Genomic DNA, 19,564 nt, shown 5'->3' on the forward strand with positions numbered 1-19,564 from the left:
GCCCCTCAACTACAGAAATTGCTCTTTAGTTGAATGGTAAGACTGGTTTTGTGTATTGAGGCATGTTTATATATTTATTGCAGTCCTGCCAAATTTTTGTCATCTCACTGGAGTCAATAGGACGTCACTTCAACAGGAACAAATTCATTTAGCCAAAGTTTTTATTTATTTATTTATTTATTTATTTAAACTCAAAATTCAGTTTTTTTAGTAAGTGTGTAATTGCTTATGTAGACTACATCAGCTAGTGCATAGCAAACAAAATAAAACATCATCTCAATGGCTCTACTTCTAAAAATACATTTTGACTAATCTACCATACTGTACGTTACATAAATCTATGGCAGGCAACTAGCATCTCCTGAATTCAGATGAGAGCACCACAACACAGACTTATACAAGAATTTCAGTACCTGTAATTGAAATGTCAACCAGTCAGATTTTTTCCAAACATAAAAAGCTATTTACTCTTTAAATATTGCAAGAAAACAAATTATTTTTGACAGTCATTTCTGTTGAATGTTTATAAGGTATAATATGAGAATGGCAAGCAATTGTTATGAGAGAAGTAAATATAATCTTGATATTGTTTTTAAGTTTTTTGGACTAGGCCTGCATTAACTACACATAAACAATGCTAATGCACCAATTATAGAACTTAATGGCTAAATGGTTGGAAGACTGAAGAACACAATGTATTGTAATATATATATATGTGTGTGTGTGTGTGTGTGTGTGTTTAATTCATGATTAAGAATCAGCAACAATAAACCAAATGTAATAGTGAAAGGTACCAACCGTGATAACTGAGCACAAAGAATCCACCAGTCGTAAAGTCACTATGAAATTTGATCAGGTTCTGGTTTGATGTGCTGTACACAGAATCTAGTGCTGTATTTCCGCTAAACTGACCGATTTGAGGACAGTTTTGATCTGGACCATCCCTAAAAGAAAAAAATATATATATATTAAAATCTAAATTTGTTATACAGAAATGTTTGGTGACTGAAATGGGATTCAAAACCTGTCTATAATGGGTCACTATTATTTGACACCCATGATTCTTAGCAGGAAGGAAATAACATGTATTGTCTATTGATGTAACCAGTTGGGGTGGATTTAAAGTTTCAGTTTTTTGTGTGACAAACATTCTTGTTATTGTCTACCTCATCCCAATTAATGCATCATTTGACTAGTGAATTTGTTTTACTGTCCGACAAAAAAAAGATAATAAAAACTGATTTATTTAGCTCACCTTCCAATGACAGCAGCTGCTGCTTTCAGTGCACATATATTAGCTATTTTATATCTGTTAAGTGCAACAATAGCTTAACTCAATTTCTAGATAGTTGAAGGTCCAATTACAATAATGTCCACTGTTTTTTGTGGAATAGCCAAAAGAGATTTCTGGCTAAATTACATTTTGCCCCACTACAACAATGCAGCATACTCTACAGTATGTCTAAATTGTAAAAAAAATATATATGTAGAACACTAGCCAGGTTTATACATTTGAGATGTCTGTATGATGCACTGTTGCTATGGATAAGCTGGTGCAAAGGTAATGGATTCTTTTAAGTGTTCCACAGATTCACAAAGTCTTGTATGGGAGTATTTCTTTGTATACTGTAACAGATACTCATGACCCCTATTCATATTTTTAAAAATTATATTAAAATAGCTTAGACGGAACAATCGGTGTGTAATGTGGTTAAAACACTGGCTTGGGAAGCAAGAGGTTGCCGCTCAGGCCCAGATACTGTCTCTACATAGATACATTGCTGAAGACAGTAGCCATCTATCTATCTATATACCTTGCATTTATATAGCACCCTTCATGTGTTCTCATCACAGAGCGCTTCACATAAAAAAGAACAAGGGACAGTTCTACCAGTTAAAGGCAGCTCTGAACAGATGGGTTTTCAGTAGCCGACCAAAAGAAAAAGTCTGCATGTCGGATTTCGTCTGGGAGGGGATTACAGGCTTTTGGGGCATAACAGCAGAAAGCTCCCCAGCTGAATTATTTCAGATTAGCGCGAGGGATCTATAGCATTCCTGCGCTAGACGATCGCAAAGTGTGCTTTGGAGAATGAGGGACAATCAGGTCAGACAGATAGACACATTTTATAGTCAATGCGGGACTTCACAGGGAGCTAGTGTAGAGATTTCAGGACGGGGGTGATGTGCTCAGTTGATTTTGTCCTTATAGAGTTTTTTTTAAGGTGCAGTCGCTAACACCGGAAAAGAGAGAATTGCAATAATTCACTCTTGACATGATGAATTCATGGACGAGCATTTCATCATCTAAGATGGTAATAGGAGATTTTTTACAGTATTATTAATGTGCTTATTAAAACTGAGGAGAAATGGGCGTGTTTCCTATGCAAACTAACTGCAGCCTCTGTTGAGTACCGAGGAGCAGGATTTCAGTCTTGTCCGAGTTGAGCTTCAAAAAGTTGTTTGATATCCATGATTGGACTCATCCTGGAAGGTCCAAGCTTTGAGTGTACAGATAATGAGAAATACATTTGAGTATCATCTGCGTAGAGGTTAAAGTCAATCTCAAAACTTCTAAAAATTGATAAATCATATGTTTGTTCATTAATTCTTGAATTGGGCTTTAGTCAATGCAGCCTGGCCTCAATGAAAAATTATTTCCAGAAAGATAACTGGTTAGCAAAATTAATTTGCACTCTTTACATTAGCCACATAGAACGCAAAAAGAAAATCAAGTTAACTAATAGGTATCAGAATGTTAATTCAGACATAGCAGAATCACAATAAACCAATAATGTTATTTAAATTTGCAGCTGGACAAAACCATTATGGTGAAGTATGAGTCAGACAGAGCATTGCATTTTATGAATTTTAAGCAGCCCTTTGAAGAACAATGCACTGGGCAATCCACTGGTAGTCAAGCTACTTAAACAGAAAATGCAACGGTAAATCTATCGTATGTCAACAAGAGAATGGAAAGCACTCTGTCAGTAGAAATTGACAGCTTTTTTGAGTTGTTTAAGAACAACTGACTGTAGTAGCTCCAACTAAACTAATATCAGCGTGTTTACCCAACCACAGAATTAGTTTGATTCAGAGGTTTAAGTGAAATAAAATGTTATATATAAACTGTTTGTAAATCGGTTGTTATTGTACTGTATCTGATCACAAATCCATCTAAAAAAAGACCTACTTTTGTGATCTCATGGTTGCAGAATATAAATACTGGTACAGTAGGACACATGTTTCTACTGTGAGTAAATGAAGGTAATAAATGAAGGTACGTTTTAATGTTTTTTAAAATACTAACAAAGGCCTACCTTTTCTGGTAATATGTTGGCTTACCTCTGTTTAAAGTTCCCACTAACAGTAGAGATTTCAAATACCAGCACAGCTTTACTTAGATTTTCTAAATATGGCATAGTACACCTAACATGACTACATTTTAAAACAACAAACATAAGTGTAGATTTAAATGTTAAGGCCGGAATACAACTCAAATGGCATTCCTAAAGTGAACAGATTCTTTGAGTAGCCATAAAGATCACAAATACGCAGCACATTCATTGATGATGAGAATTAGCACAAGGGTTAGGTAAAGTGAAGATACACGTGAATACACAAAACAGAAAAGCTATTTGTCCATGGTCTGTATCAACACTGAAGTAAGGTCTTTGGACAAAATGCATCCTTAAAATGTTGTTCTATCTACGCATATAAATAAGAATAGCAGTTATTGCTTACCACACAGTAATGAAGTCATATATTTGTTCTGTTTGTAAGACTGTAAAGTTGATGTATATCCCATAACCAGGTGGAACTCTAACAAGCCAAATGCAGTCTTGAAAATTTGGATACTCATCAGGGTACCCAGGGGAGTAAATAGTGCCATTCATTGCTGTAATGTTTCCCCCACAGAGCGCTGTGAAAGCAAAAACATTTACATGTTAACGTTTTCAGTTAAAAAAAAAAGATAATAATTTCTCATTATAGCAGATCCTTGCGATTAATTGCTCCTTTAAAGTGAATATTGATAGGTTTGAAAGTTTACTAATGTTTTGCTTGCCTTTGTTTCGTGCATGTTTCAACTTTTCTTGGTTGTATTGTTTAGTTCATTTTTGTCCATTTGAACATTAAACTAATTATTTAAAAAAATTCCTGAGCATCCAACCATACCAGTATTCTTACTGCAAGCTTTGTTTATCTTTAAAAAATAAATAAATAAAATAAATAAATAATAAATAAAAGAAATAACTTGCTCGTGTACCAAAAGTTGTGCGCTGAATAAACTGTTTTTTTTTTTGCTTTTTTTTTTTTTTTTTTCTCTCAGAGTCTCTCAGTGCAGTACACGTCTGTATGGCTTGAGATCTTCAACAAAATTCTGTCTACCGAACTCTAGAAGACCACAACCAAAAAAAATATTCTTCAATGTTTTTTTGAAACAGTGGCCAATATACACTAAAATATCAATAACCACCTACAGATGGCTAATTATTTATTTATTTATTTATTAGCAGGCCCACTTATCCAGGACGACTTATAATTATTACAAAATATCACATTGTAAAATATCACATTACAGATAAGAGCAGTTGTAAAGTACAATAAAATCAGTAGAAGAAAAGATCAAATTCAGATAAGAGCAAAATAAAGAATACAGTAAATAATTACAATTAAGAGCAAGTTCGGTGAAGAGCAGTTAACTTATAGTAAAAAATATTTGCTTAAGAGCAAGTTCGGTGAAGAGCAGTTAACTTATAGTAAAAATATTTGCTTATACAAGCAAAGTCCAGTAAGAGCACACAGTCAGTATGATAAATGGATGACAATGACTTCAAATAAGAGCAATATACGAGAAAAAAACTATAACATTCCTTCTTATGTGTTGACAATTGTGCATATGGTTTTTATAACCGCAAGTAATTTATTTTAAACTAAAACTAGAACACAAAACAGCTAATCATTAGTGTTGGCAAAAAAAATCAGACCACAAATAAAATGAGGTATGACACAGGCCTGGTTTTTGGGATGGAAGTGCATAACAGTCTTGTGTTTTGATTGGTCCATTCTGATTGGTCTGAGGAATATGACATCACCACGAGTGGGAAAGCTCTGCGGCATTTTTAACATTGTGAGAGAGAGAGACAGAGAGAGAGAGATCTGCTTTCCAGAACAATTAAAATCTAACGTGGTATTTTGCTGTGCTAACAAAACAAACTATGGGTGACTATTTTATATATGTTTTATGCACAAATGTAAGAATTGGCTTTCTGTGGTGATGTACTTTTTTCTTTGAAATAGCATATGTCTATAATCGTTTGCGTGATTTATTTTAATTGCAAATATATATCTTGCCCACTATTACAGTTTTGTCACAGGATTCATTAGTTTATCTCTAATGTAATCACAGTTTTACATATAGACTGCTCATTCTCAGGCTACGTCCCAAATTCTGGGCCGCTCTGGTTTTCACATAACGTCCCAAATTCTGGTATGCTTTGACTTTCAGACACGTCCCAAATTATGGGCCACTTTGTTTTTCAGATACGTCCATCCGTGGACTAGAAGTATGTACTGCAAGCAAATATCAACCTAGACCAGCGGTTTTCAACCTGTGGTACGCGTACCTTTACTGGTATGCGACAGGCCTGCTACAGGTACGCACCGACAGTTCTTTATGACGATTTGATTCGTCAAAACACAACGCTCCCTCAATCGCACCATCGTAATGTATCAATCTGTTTTTACCGCTGAATCACAAAATAAGAAATTATGATGCAGGGCTCCAGACTGCCACTAAAATGGTTACAAATGCAAAAAAACCCCTCTTTTTTAGGGGTTAGGCACAAAAATGCTGCATCTCCCTTTAAAAGCAAGTGTCGATATTTACAAATGAAGTTGGTCTCTATATATTTAAAAAAAAAAAAAAAAAAAAAAAATGTATATCACGTTTCAATAAAAAGAAGTGCGAGTAGGATGGTAACAATTTGATGGAATAAAAACACTTGAAAGTGCAGAGAGAGGTATATTAACACCAGCAGAAAGTTTCGAGTCAACACGATTGTATTGTGTTCCTCTGTTGCATCTTGCATCCCAGATATAATATATTTAGTAACATTGTTTACCTTCAGAAGTATCAGTATGATTTAATTGCACAATATTCAATAGTTAGAAGAGCTGATACTATCTCTTCAGTCAAAGAAGCAGGCACAATCATTTAAGAGCACTGTTGCCATTATGTAAAAAGGATGTAGTGTGAGTTTTGTACTAAAGCAGCACCAGATCTGATCAAAATCAGTCGATTGAATGGGACGTTATCAAAGAAAATCAAGCAGGGTCAGCTGTTGCAGGGAAAAGTTTATTTCTCTAACACTTAAAAAATGTGAAAGCAGAACATACAGAAATACTTGAGACTATAATTAGGAAGCGACTGTGTACTGCAGCTTACTTGATTGCAGTAAACAAAAAAAACAAAAAAAATTATTAAAAAAAAATACTAAATTTAGCGTTCAGATTGTCCTAATGAAAATAAATGACAATGTGCTTGCTGTGGTGTATTTGATATCAAAATTTAGCAGAACAAACTCACTGCAATTTAAACTTGTTTTTACTGAAGAATAAACGACATGTAAATCATAAGAGCTGTCTGCATTACAAACTGTGAGATCAGGACTTCACTAATACCGAGCATGGGAGCTGCAGCATGCCATTTCCCATATTACAACTGGACAATTAAAGGTGCGGCCACCAATTCCATACACAGCACTTGCAAAATACTAAAAATATAAAGATGCTGAGTTCATTTCAGTTATCAGCTGCATAGACTAACCATTTGGCAGAATGCAACAACAAACAAGCAAGTACAGACACAAACCTGGTTGTAATGGGGTAGGTCTCGGTTTTCCAACAGCAGTTTAAGATTGCACATAGTTACTGGTACACCTGTGTCCCTGCTAGAAACACTGGTACTTGAGATGAAAAGGTTGAAAACCACTGATCTAGACAGTTATTAGGTGGCACAGGTTTATATATTTAACATGTGGCATTCTATCATTATCAGGACTGCCTATGTGTTATTAGAAGTATCAACTACAACAATCAATCTAGGCATTATGTAGGCCATGCAGGTTGATACAATTAATTTGTGTCATTCTATCACTCTTTCAGTCAACCCTTTTATGGCCATTGTAAATTAGTTCAAGTGGGAAGGACTGTAGGCACATTTTTACACATTACTTTTACTTTGCACAAGAATGATTGCAATCTCTCACTAGACGCAATCATTATTATTTTACAATTATAGGAATCGATAAGGACTATTTTTTTACAGTAAAATAAAAATGGAAGCATGTTTAAATCCAAAACATTTGGAAACAGTTTTTGGTTACCCTCAAATCTAACATTTGCTTGATGTCCTCCAAGTAATGTATATGTATTTGAATTACTATTTTTCCATTATATTTTTGTTAAACCTTTCTTTTGTTCCTTGCTTTAACTAGGGTAGTAATTAAACACACACATTTACAAACAACAGCAATGTTTCTTTATGTAAACACTGCAACAAGGAAACTGAACTAGTTTTTGAAAACAATTTATCTTTTGATACAACAAGTGCAATGGTGTATTTATCAAAGATAAGATTTTGAAAGCTTTACTCTTGACTCCACACAGTACAGTAGATGTAAGATATTTTACACAAGGGGACTATGCCAAACAATACACTCTGAGGAAATCTCCTTAAAGAGGATTATATCCCTGCTGAATAAGCATTTAGAAATGAGATCCGACCTTTTTTTTTTTTTTTTTTTAAACTAGGTCAAACAATCTTGAGCACTACTGTACACAGACATTATGTTGCACGTTTGTAAAAAAAAAAAAAAAAAAAAAAAAACAAAAAAAAAAACCACTAGGTAAATATATTTTAGGGAAGTTGCAGGATTAATAGAATTTGAGTTGATTTCCAATGAGAATTTTAGGTCAAATGAAATAAATACTTTTGTAATTTCAAAATACAAACAAAATCTGTGTATGTTCTTTTAAACCAAAGAGCACTTTGGTACTTGTCATTAAGGTACAGTAGTGCTCTTCTTTAAAAGCCTGGTTCTGACTGTTCTATACTAGCTAAAACAAATACCCTCTCTTTATAATGTGATCACGTTAGATCGACTCTATATATGAGGCCAAATGAGGCAATAGCTTACAGATTTCTTCACATTTCCAGAACCTTCAAATATTGCAAAATGGTAAACATAGTACGGTAGGTCTATAACATAGATCTATTACACAGAAAATCTGGAACTTTCTAAAACCAAATAATAACAATACAATGTAGTAAAACTTCACACCGGAATTCTGTGATGTTATAATGCTGATAAATGAAATTCACTACAATATTAATTACATCTCATAAAGTACCCTTGTAGACTGTGATTAGTTTTTAACAACCTGACAGTGGGTTTTAATCCTATGTGGCATACACCTCACCAAACACCCAACCCCGAGTGGGTGAAAACATGTAGCTTTTATGCAGCTGTACTGTGACTCGATTGCTAATCAATCATTCAATTTGAGTCATAGTACAACTGCACGTGAATTAATAAAGTGCAATTCCCCGTGCTCACATATTATTATGTTTTACTTGCAAATGAAGTGCTGTGCAATCCTCGTGCCTAAATACAAATATACATTTTAAACACTCGTGTTACACAGACCATTTATATCCCGTGTACCGATGACTATACACCAACATTAACACACAACACAAAATACACACAGGGGCAGGCACTTTGCCACAACAACACAGAGAAAACAATAAGATTTCCTATCAAAAGTTTATTACTGTTTTTTAGTGTGGACACAATTTTCACTGTTTTTTTTTTTTTTTTTTTTTTTTACAATATAATAAAATAAAATAGGTATGTATAGGATTGCATTACTATAGTAATATTTACCCTCATGTTTGTTCTGAATTTGTTTTTTTTTTTATTGCTTAAATGTTTCTGTTATTATTTGAGTAAATAAACGTGTAAATAAAACTCAGTTGTAAATAGAGGGAAGTTGAAATGTCACTACTGTTAGAGGTTTTTTTTTTTTTTATTATTATATTATTTTGAACAGAATTCCTCATTGTGCCTTGTGAGGATTGTTTTGTCTTCTACAAATCAGATGTCAGTAACTGTGTAATATTTGCCAGTTGCGTCTGCTGAACTGTAATGTTCGAAGGCTTTAAACAAAAAAGTATAACTCGCTTTATCCATTACTATTAAGTTGTATCACATGAAAGCCTTTATTTGAAACAAAATGACCACTGAAAACACAACTTGGGAACTTAAACGTAACACACGTTAACATAACGTTGCCATTTACCATGAACGCTCTAATGCTTCAGCATCTGTACCAAACTGGCTTTTTTTTTTTTTTTTGGTGCTTTCTAATATTAGACTATAATGCCAACAAAACATTATGTTTTAAAAGGTTTATAGTAGTAAGTCGACTACATCTCGTGGCATTACTGACAAATTGGTCATTAACTACTGTAACAGAGCAGGGAGGAATTCAAAATCTTCCCTGCCAAAACACATGTGTAAATGAGTGTATGATTATTATTTGTTAATTTATTATTTGTTAATTATCACCTGCACCTGGCTAGTACTATAAATTAGAGCTAGGTGCAGGTTATTAAAGGAGAACAGTTAGTCTGCTCAGGGCTGCTGCTATGTGGAGAGCCCGATTGATAGTGTGCTAAATCATAACAAAAAAAAAAAAAAAAAAAAAAAAAAGGTACTGTGTGAAGCTTTTGTTTGTTTTGTTTTGTTTTATGCCAGGTAAACGGTTTAGCGTCCTGCAAGCTAGTCAGGGACCTGCATTAAATGTTCTGTGAGTACAGCGAGTGGGGGTTAGGTTTTTGTTTATTTTTGTATTATTAAATGTGTGAGTCAGCGCTAAACTTCAGGTTCCTGTGTCCTGAGTGTCATTACTAGGGGCAAACTAAGGACCGTGAGTGTGGCTAGTGTTACACTACCTAGAATGGACTGATTAGCGTTATTTATTTGCCCATACCACCTAAAAAAATCATCCTGAAAAAAACTGATAGGAGTCTCTCTCACAATATCCCATACCGGCTTTGCATTTATTTTCTCCTTGCCCAGTCAGAACTTACTACGGATATTTGACCCCATTATTTAATGCTGTTTATGAATATGTAGTAAGAAAGATAATTTTCTTTCAACCTTACCTTCACATCTAGGCACAGGATAGTTCCAGTTCCGACTTAAACCATGGAGACATGTCAGCGCGGCCTCTCCAATCAAAGTGTAACCATGAAAACACTCAAAAGTAACAGTTTGTCCCACGCTGAAATCATTCCCAATCAAAAAGCCATTCCGGAAAGGACGGGGATCAGGGCAGCTTTGCAACTGATAGGCTATATAATCAAACATGTGAACAATGCTGCTTTATTGTTTGATATTAAATTATCTGTTATATTTCTAATCAAAGTTATTTAAATATGATGCCTTGGGTTATATAAGAATACAATATTGAAGTATGTATAATTCACCTCAGTTAAAAAAAAAAATAATAATAATTAAATGGTGAAACAGGTGATAAACTGCTACAACACATTAAAAACAATATATAATACAACATATTAAAAACAATATATTACATAATACAACACATTAAAAACAATATATTATATAATACAACACATTAAAAACAATACACACATATATACAATATATTACAAGGATACTATATGGGCAGCTCATACTCTGCCTCTTTTGATTTTATACCAGACTTCAAACTTCACTATCAGCAGCATAACGAGAGCAGATCACCGAGTTTACTCTAGTACTTACCCTGATATGTAACATGAAATCCTGGTTTGTTCTGGGAAGTGTCGCTATGGAAATACAAATTGGTCTCATGAGTGGTGCTGAAGAGTGAGGCTGGCACTTGAGTGCCACTAAATCTGCCAATCACCGTACCAGTCTCTATAGAGCCGCTGCGCACTTCTAAATAATCGTGGATTAACTCAGTGGAAAAATTTACAAACTGCAGTTGAATACCTGTAAGTAAAAAAAAAAAAAAATATATATTATATATATATATATATATATATATATATATATATATATATATGATAAAACATTATGAGTCACACATAAGCTGAACAATTTGACATGAAAATGCGCCTACACATAACCAAAATGTAATATTTTACTGCAATGTGACATATTAACGTTCAAGCCATTTAAAATACTGTTAACATGTCAATGTTATAATACTGGTACATAATAATAGCGTGTTCAAATATACCACAACTACAACTGTTAATATGACAACTACTAACATGGTACTACTATGAATAAATTATAGTTAGGCAATATTATAATGTCCTCAAAATCAGAACATTAATAATGTGTATGTGCTTTAATTGTATCCTTTGGCATACAATTAAAGCACCAGAAATTAAATGTTGTAAAAGTCTATTGGATCACCATTAATAAACAGGATAGAGCTTAGAACATAAGCATTCCAGTTTACTTTGAATAAAGTATTGAGCAATGAGCTTTCTTTAAAAAAAAAAAAAAAAAAAAAAGATAAGACAGTTGTTCCCAATTGAGGTCTTATGGGGGGCTTAGAAATTGTTTCTGGGGAGCTGTAGCACATACAGAACAATCTCCCGAATGAACCTGACTCTTGAGTAAGCCCAAACAAAGAATTTATTTACATGGACACTCTTGTTAAGTACTTGTGGTTATTTAGATTGTGACACTTTAGTGTACATTTATAACCTTAATTTCACAATGACAGCATGTACCATTATTCAACAAAATGGGTATTTGTAAAGTGAACCAAATTTCTAATTTGTAGGGATTTATTGGATGGGAGTCCTCGGTCAGGATCTTTGGCTTTGAGGCAATGTTTAGGTTTAACTCCTGATCAAAGGTACTCTTGATTTACAAATAAACTAAAAGTGACACATGGCTTGTCTTGCCTCACTAAGAGCCAACATACATTACATTTATAACCCTGAGCCAGTGGCATAACTTTGGTTTCAAATGTGTGTGTGTAGGGGGGGGGGGGGGGGGGGGGGGGGGGGGGGGGGTTTATGTAGCTGGTGCATGCAAGATTATTCTATCTGAAATAATAAAATATGTCACCAACAAGTAAAACAAAACATTGCATCCCTTGTATGTCTAATTAAAAGATCGCCATACATTCCTGCTTCATGAGTGATGAGTGTGGCAAATAGCTATATTATTCAGTCACTTCAGAGTCGTGGAATTACGAAGCCATGACTTCTCAGATGAGAGCCTGGATCCAGGATCAGATCCCTTTAGTACAACCTGTCCCTAAGGCAGCGTTGTGCACAAGAGCAAGTGTGGCATAATGCAGATTTTATGAGAATTGCCCGTGAAATATATTTCTAGAAACATTGAGGTTCCCCCACAATTGAAATAGTAAAGATAAATACAGTTTTGCTATTAAAATTATGCTAGTACTGTATTGGTATTGTACAAGGGTGTTTTTAAAAAGCATTTTCAGCTTCCATTCACTTAAAATATATAGATGTAGCTTGAACCTCAAACCTCAGTGTATTGACCATAATGTAAACAACACCAAACTCCAGACAATGAGTTGCAAACTTTAAATGTGTTCTTGTTTACAGGAAAGAAATCAACTGCACTATGGTTATTGTGGTAATTGTTTATTTATTAGTTTAAAAAGGTTTAGTAAAATGGGACCAAGAGTAAGTTTTTGTAATATTGATAAATAGAGATGAGAGAGTCTGTGCAATGTATTTAAGCACACAAATAATTTGGTAATGTATTTAGTTTTTATTGATATCTGTATTTATTTGCACAAAGCACAAATGCTATTCTGCTGTTTTAAATTTACTGTTTCAATTTAAAGGGAAAAGTTAAATTGTAAGTAGACTGAAACCTCAGTGTGATAACATTAGTAAACAACATGAGCTTGGTGAATTACAAAATTAAACCATTTCCCTGTGTTTTGGATATAGCAACATAGTTCCCCAACATTTTTCCCCCAAGATTACTGTGATCTCAGGCTGTATACACATTTGTCAGATGGGGTCTTTAAACTACGCACTACGTATGTTCACGTCTCACTGGTCAGTTTCCCTAGTTATGGTGCAGTTCCAGGATCGGATCAACGTTAGAGATCAGTGGAGTCTGATCCAGATCCTCGTTGTAAAACACCATCTCATCATCTGACTAGTAATTATACCAACACATTATCGTTCAATAAAAGTTTTAGTACTCCTGCAATGTGAGGGGGGCATTTCCCCTTCATTGAAAAAGTGAGGGGGGCGTGCCCCCCGTGTAAATTACTCCTATGCCCTGACCAACACATGAGGCAAAGCATACCTACCAAAACCAATTGGAAGCTTTATTGTCCATATACAGTCTAAGCTGCTGGGGTAGTTTCCAGGGAAACCAGGACTTAAAACCACTCCACTAAAGTCGTCCAGTGAACCTCCACACTGGGCTATATAAAGAACAAAATAGAAAGCAAGAAACAGCAAGATTGCTAAACTGAAATGACAGACAATGGACTCGGTTATTATTGGCTATTATTTGTACTTTTAACTACTTTCTATCATTTTTTTGATATCATGATCTTTAAATAACTGCCTTTTTCAATGTTGTTTGCTGTCCCTTTCTATCCCCATGGTTTTATATCAAGGATAAAAATCTTTAGATTTTTCGGTAAATTAATTTAGGTCTACACAAAACTCAGAAACACAGTTGTAGGAAACTATTATTCTGTATTTTAGTTTAAATTAAGCTGCAAAAGACAACCTTAACAAACAGTTACTCACCCCTATGATATTGTTCCATATCTATAAAGTAAAGTACAGTTGCATTGCTTTGGAAATATCCATTTAAATAATCTGGTATTTCTATTCTGTGGGACACAAGTGCAAAATGTTGCCTTTTACTCCTGTATTGCGTAAAGTGAACTAATCCAAATATGTTTATAGAACGTATATGCTTGAAGAGTGCAACCTCTTTAATAGGTTTTTAAAAATAAAATTTACAAGGCCCTCAAATTACAGAACTTACCTCTGCATAGTGGAACAGGGTAATTCCATCTTCTAACAGGACCAGGCATACATGTTATATGGGTATGCCCCTTAAAGAGAAATGTTTTATTTGATTAGAAATCCTTTAAATGTAACATTGATATAAAAAAGAAAACAGAATATAGTATTTTAGCTAACATGACTTAGCATTGTTATCTTATTATGTGTGTTTGACATCAGGATCTGTTTTAATGATCTAAATAGTGTTAGATTAATATATCAAGGTGTTACAATTTTAAACCTGATTTGTCGAAAAACTGATTTCTCTGTATTTGTATTGTGTGTACTAATGTTAATAAGTGGGTCTATAAATCACCACACAGCTGGATTAATATTAAAAGGAATTCTTACCTCAAGAGAATAGCCTTGATCACATTGAAATGTCACCACGTCTCCAACCATGTATCTATCATCGACTTTTATTGCACTGTTTGGTGTCTGTGGCTCTGGGCAGGAGTCTAAACCTATCGCTTAGAGTAGAGAACATTCAGGTTTATATTTAAAAGTGTCACTTTCTGTGTCATTAGAAAAACAATAGCACATACATAATTAGACAAAATATTATTCAACTTACATACTGTGAATATCATTTGTACAATACTTCATGACCAAAGACATAATTGCTTTGCACTCACTTGTACTGTGGTCATGGTAATGTAAATAGAGGACTGAAGCACAATTGTGGAAATACAGCAAGCCTTTTGCTTCAGTTTATTTATAGTTTAACACCAATGGGTCTTTTATTCTTTTAAGAAAAAAAAGTGCTATCACAGTAATGTTACACAATATTTGTACAGTTTTCCCATGGTTACACTATACATTTACCATGGTTAGCCATGGATTTTTGTTTTTTATTTTGTATGCTTTACCTCTTTGGGCTTTACAATGTTTACTTATGATTTGCTTTTTACTATGGGACTCTTATAAGGGAACACTTTGGTGGTTTTGAGATATTTGCCAAATACAGCATGGTTAATGGTTAACATTGGGTCGGATACCTGCGGGTGACCTGTAAAGCCGGTTGGGTTCGGGTCTGAATGTGATCTTTTTCGCGGTTTGCAGTTCGAGTGCAGGTCATGCGCAGGTATGAATATGAATCACCAAAAACATTTTGTGTGCTGTTTCAGTGTAATGGTCTGTAACACTTTCCCAAATAACGTATTATTATTATTACAGAATGAGAGTCAGTTGACACAGGCAGTAGGTAAAGGACAAACACTTTCAGGTTCGGGGTCAGGTTGGGTCACGGGTAAGAATACAGTGTTGCAGCGGGTTGCGAATTCGGTCGGCCCTGTAGTAGCAGGTCCGGGTCGAAAGATGGGTCAGAAATGTCGGACCTGAGTGGCTTCATCCACTCTATATGTCTAAAGCAATGGCAGCTTTGCCAGTATTCCTTAAGACAAAGCCAGCATACTGTCAAAACATTAGCATAACCGTGGTTCCCTGAAATAGAAATGTAACCATTACTGAATGGGTCTTTAGGAAGAATAGCAGTCACAGGCAGTACATGCAGCTTTGATATATCTTATTCAGGTTTCAGGGTCTTTAGGTTAAATAAACATTTGGTAGCCTAATGGTTACATTCCATGCTTGATAGGAAATATCACATATAATTTGTGTAAAACACAATAAATGTATTGTACAGCACATAAAAAGTAATTATGTGAATAGGCTCTCCTGTCAGATCAGTTCTTGAAAGGAAAAATGGCACCGAGTTCTGTGTGTGTAATCCTTTTATACCCTCGGTGGAAGGCATAGCTACATCATAGAGACTTGGCTGAGCAGCTTTGATATATTTTATTCAGGTTTTGGATCTTAGGAGGTAAATACCCATTCGGTAACTGTTTCGTACTTAAAAGTGAAAAGTCAAGCTGTCAACCACTATAAAGTTTCCTCTGTTGGAAACCAATTTATATTTACTAATGTTTGAATTCTATTATCAAGAATTGAATGGTGTTCCTGCAGTCTGTTCTGTTTTTTTAATTTATTTATTTTTATTAATTTGTTGAGATGTAAGCTGCTGACACAACCAATATGAAATCAGGGTCCTCCTTTAATCCAGTATACCTTATTACAATAATTGTCCAACTAGAAATCAATCTCACCTAAGTCTTTTAGTTTTTAATGTATTACCTATTTGAAGCCATGAAGAAGAACCAGTTTGACTTATCAGATTTGGGTGATTGCTGGTACCTGATTATTTAGTAGCACTTTTCAATACGCTTGTCTAGGTGCAGAATAAAGGGAGTAAATATGAAACACTCATTTATGTTCAATTTCAGGAATTGCATGACATGTATGGAAATTCAGTCGTTGTTTAAACCAGCATCTAAATATGTTTCCTCTATTTGTTTCTGAGTAACAAATACTGTCTACCCAATCTCATATATATTTTTTCCAAAAATAAAATACAATTATTTAGATTACATATGAACGACTACACTTCCACATTTAAACAAGAGATTCATTTCTTAAAACTATGTACCAACTGTAATTGTGCATGTTGATTGATGCTGAACTCTGCAGGAATAATTTTACATAATGTATTGCTCAGAATTAATTAAAATGCCCAAGGTATTTTAACTGGTGGGTTAGCTGTAGCACTTAAATGGATTGTGTAATCAATTTAGATGTTGATACGGAAATGGGAGACATACATATATATATATATATATATATATATATATATATATATATATATATATATATATATATATATATATATATATATATATATATATATTCACTTATTGTAGTTTACAATTACAAAATCTGAATCCTGACATATTATATCCTTTACATTGCTGAATGTACAATCACAGCGGGTTTAAAAGCTAAACTTTTACAATAAACAGTGAATGTAATACTGACCTGCAATGCATGCAAAATACAACATTTGATCACCAATTGTTGCAGTATAATGGTGATAGCTGTGCTTCCATCAAATAATTATCTTGCTAATGTTGAAATCCTTCTTTTTATGGGGTGATTTTAAAACATATGTTGGTGAATTCAAAGATCAAATGAAAAAAAAAAAAAACTATGTACTTTTGTCAGGTGCCATTTTTTTCAGATTTTGTGTGAAAGGCTTAAGACTGTTACCTTTAAATTGATTTTGACATCAGACTGACAAATCTATAGGCAGTGTTTTTATCTGATACCACTCCTATGCATATGCCATACCTGTGTATTCAAGATGAAATCCAGCAGCCGACACACTAATATCAGACTGAAAGTTCAGGTACAGGTTATTCGATGTGCTGTTCAGAAGTTGTGGTATTGTTGTGCCTAAAACAATGTAACCAAACAAATTGCATCATCTCTGCAATGTTATTTTTTTTTTCTCTACATTCAAATATTTGTTCATTTTATGGTTTCTCAAACAATTAACAGGACGTTATCAATTATGTGAACGTGAAGAAGAATATAAACAATGAAAAGGTGAAAGGATTAAAAGAACTAGGGTTTAAGGTCATATAGCTGATTTTGAATTAGCTGAGAACAAACCATACCAAATACTGTAAATCCTCTTTAACTCTTTCAACACATGGAGTGATACCGTATTTTAGAAAAAAGAAATTCAGTTTAACTTACACAGAGAAACTGGGGGAAATTTACAATGCTTAAATCAAATAATGTGTGCAACAGTATAAACTTCATCTAGCACTTAAAAAAAACCCTCTCATACACAGACCTCAAACACAGTACTGCAAAAAAAAAAAAAAAAAACCCCACAAAAAAAAACCCCTGCAATATCCGATCTAAACAGTACTGTGGTTTGTGTCATACCACCCTTAATGATTAGAACCTACTAGTACAGATTTGTACATCAGGAGTCAGTGTTTCTTCAGATATCTCAGTGTTAATTCACTTGGTAGACTTATCCAGTGCCAAGGCTGATTCCCGGGGTTAATGACCACCAACTCACCCATCCAGTCATTAATGGAAATGCCCTGTGTCTCGATTGTTATTGTTTAAATAGACATTAGAAAATGGATTGTAGATTTCCTTTAACCTGATTGGTCAATATGAAGTCCCTAATACCTGGGAAAGGCCCTTAAATGTTACTGTTCATAACACAGCCAAACAACCCCCACAAGAGGGCTTTACTGCCTGGTAAGGCCCTTCTCTTTATGGCACAAGGTAGACAGCAAAGCCCTTTCTTCAGGCTCTACTGCTTAAACAACATTACAGTGACATTTGGACTGCATCTCTCAAACAGGGATTCAAAGTTAACTTCTACCACATATGATGATGGAGATGGAATGCATGCAAACAGGCAAATGTAGAAATTTGACTTCCAGTCTATAATGTTTGGGGTTTACATACAATGGATGATTACAAGTGAGCTAATAATGTTTATGAAAGTCCAATGTGTGATCTGTGTACTTTTATTACAAATAAAATTGCCTTTTACCTGAATAACTGCCAAGTCTTGGAGCATTGTTATCTGCTCCATCATAGAAATCTAATGAATCCCAATTATGTTCTGTAGCAAAACTTATAATTTGAATCTTATAAAGGGAAGGAATAAAAATAGAGAAGGTTAACATTTTAATTTGTCAGTACTTTATGTGCACAGTCCTATAGTATAACAACAAGAAATAGTTTAGGTCTTGTGCATTTCATTTATGTTACTTCAAACAGCTCACTCACTTGAATGCCAGCTCCCTCTGGCATTGTGATCTTCCATATACAATTCAAATTGTTGTCATATGGCTCAGGGTAACCTGGTGATAGAATGGTTCCTCTGCGTTTAGTCAAAACTCCTCCGCAGGGCACTAGAAGAAAACATTCAAAATTAGGAAATAAAAACCTCCAACTCATAATATGAATCACATAACACAAAAAAAAGATATAATAAAAGTTTAGATTTAAAAGGCATAACATTAAGAAAAACTAAAAAAAAAAAATATGGACTACTTCAGAACAAAATAATGCCAGTATGGTATTGAATGTCAAAAATAAACTTTAGATACATTTTAATTAAGGAGTTGCTATCTTTATAGCATTTTTTAAAAATACCACATAAACAAAACAAACAGTGATTGTTATATTGATAACTGTGATACATGTAGTGTAGTTTGGGAATATTTCTGCAATGTTAGCATTCATTATTTTCACTGTTATCACAGTTTTTATAATTTGTAAATTTTATAAACTGCAGCCATAGTTAAGAGTTAATTCCTATCAATGTTATCGTTAATCATTTTACATGTTTAGCTCTGCACATATTTTGCTAAGCATTTCAGAGTAATATTTGCTGTTGTTTTGTTTACAAATACAACAATTTGTACTGTAGAAAGTATCAAGCGCTGGGGACAGATCTAGTGCACAGAATAGAAAAGTAAGTTTTTGTGCAGGTATCTTGGTCTCTAACACATGTATCTTGTACAGTGTTTAACGTTGAAAGACCAAGATCAGGAAGAACACATTTTGAGGAGAAGTGAA

At 34.1% G+C, this 19,564-nt stretch overlaps 1 protein-coding gene across 1 annotated transcript in view; it reads right to left on the reverse strand.

Moving 5' to 3' along the window:
- Positions 1 to 19,564, reverse strand: part of LOC121313274 (CUB and sushi domain-containing protein 3) — a 514,488-nt gene that overhangs the window by 83,721 nt on the left and 411,203 nt on the right. The window contains exons 35-44 of the mRNA XM_041245642.1: positions 18,770 to 18,894; positions 18,531 to 18,627; positions 17,297 to 17,401; positions 14,465 to 14,583; positions 14,094 to 14,163; positions 13,399 to 13,515; positions 10,857 to 11,066; positions 10,232 to 10,420; positions 3,742 to 3,919; positions 799 to 944 (exon numbers count right to left, since the gene is read on the reverse strand). Coding sequence (XP_041101576.1) covers positions 799 to 944; positions 3,742 to 3,919; positions 10,232 to 10,420; positions 10,857 to 11,066; positions 13,399 to 13,515; positions 14,094 to 14,163; positions 14,465 to 14,583; positions 17,297 to 17,401; positions 18,531 to 18,627; positions 18,770 to 18,894 — 1,356 coding nt within the window. The remainder of the gene's footprint in view (positions 1 to 798; positions 945 to 3,741; positions 3,920 to 10,231; positions 10,421 to 10,856; positions 11,067 to 13,398; positions 13,516 to 14,093; positions 14,164 to 14,464; positions 14,584 to 17,296; positions 17,402 to 18,530; positions 18,628 to 18,769; positions 18,895 to 19,564) is intronic.

This window comes from Polyodon spathula, chromosome 3, assembly GCF_017654505.1.
Source record: "Polyodon spathula isolate WHYD16114869_AA chromosome 3, ASM1765450v1, whole genome shotgun sequence".
In the NCBI taxonomy this organism is placed as follows: Eukaryota; Metazoa; Chordata; class Actinopteri; order Acipenseriformes; family Polyodontidae; genus Polyodon; species Polyodon spathula.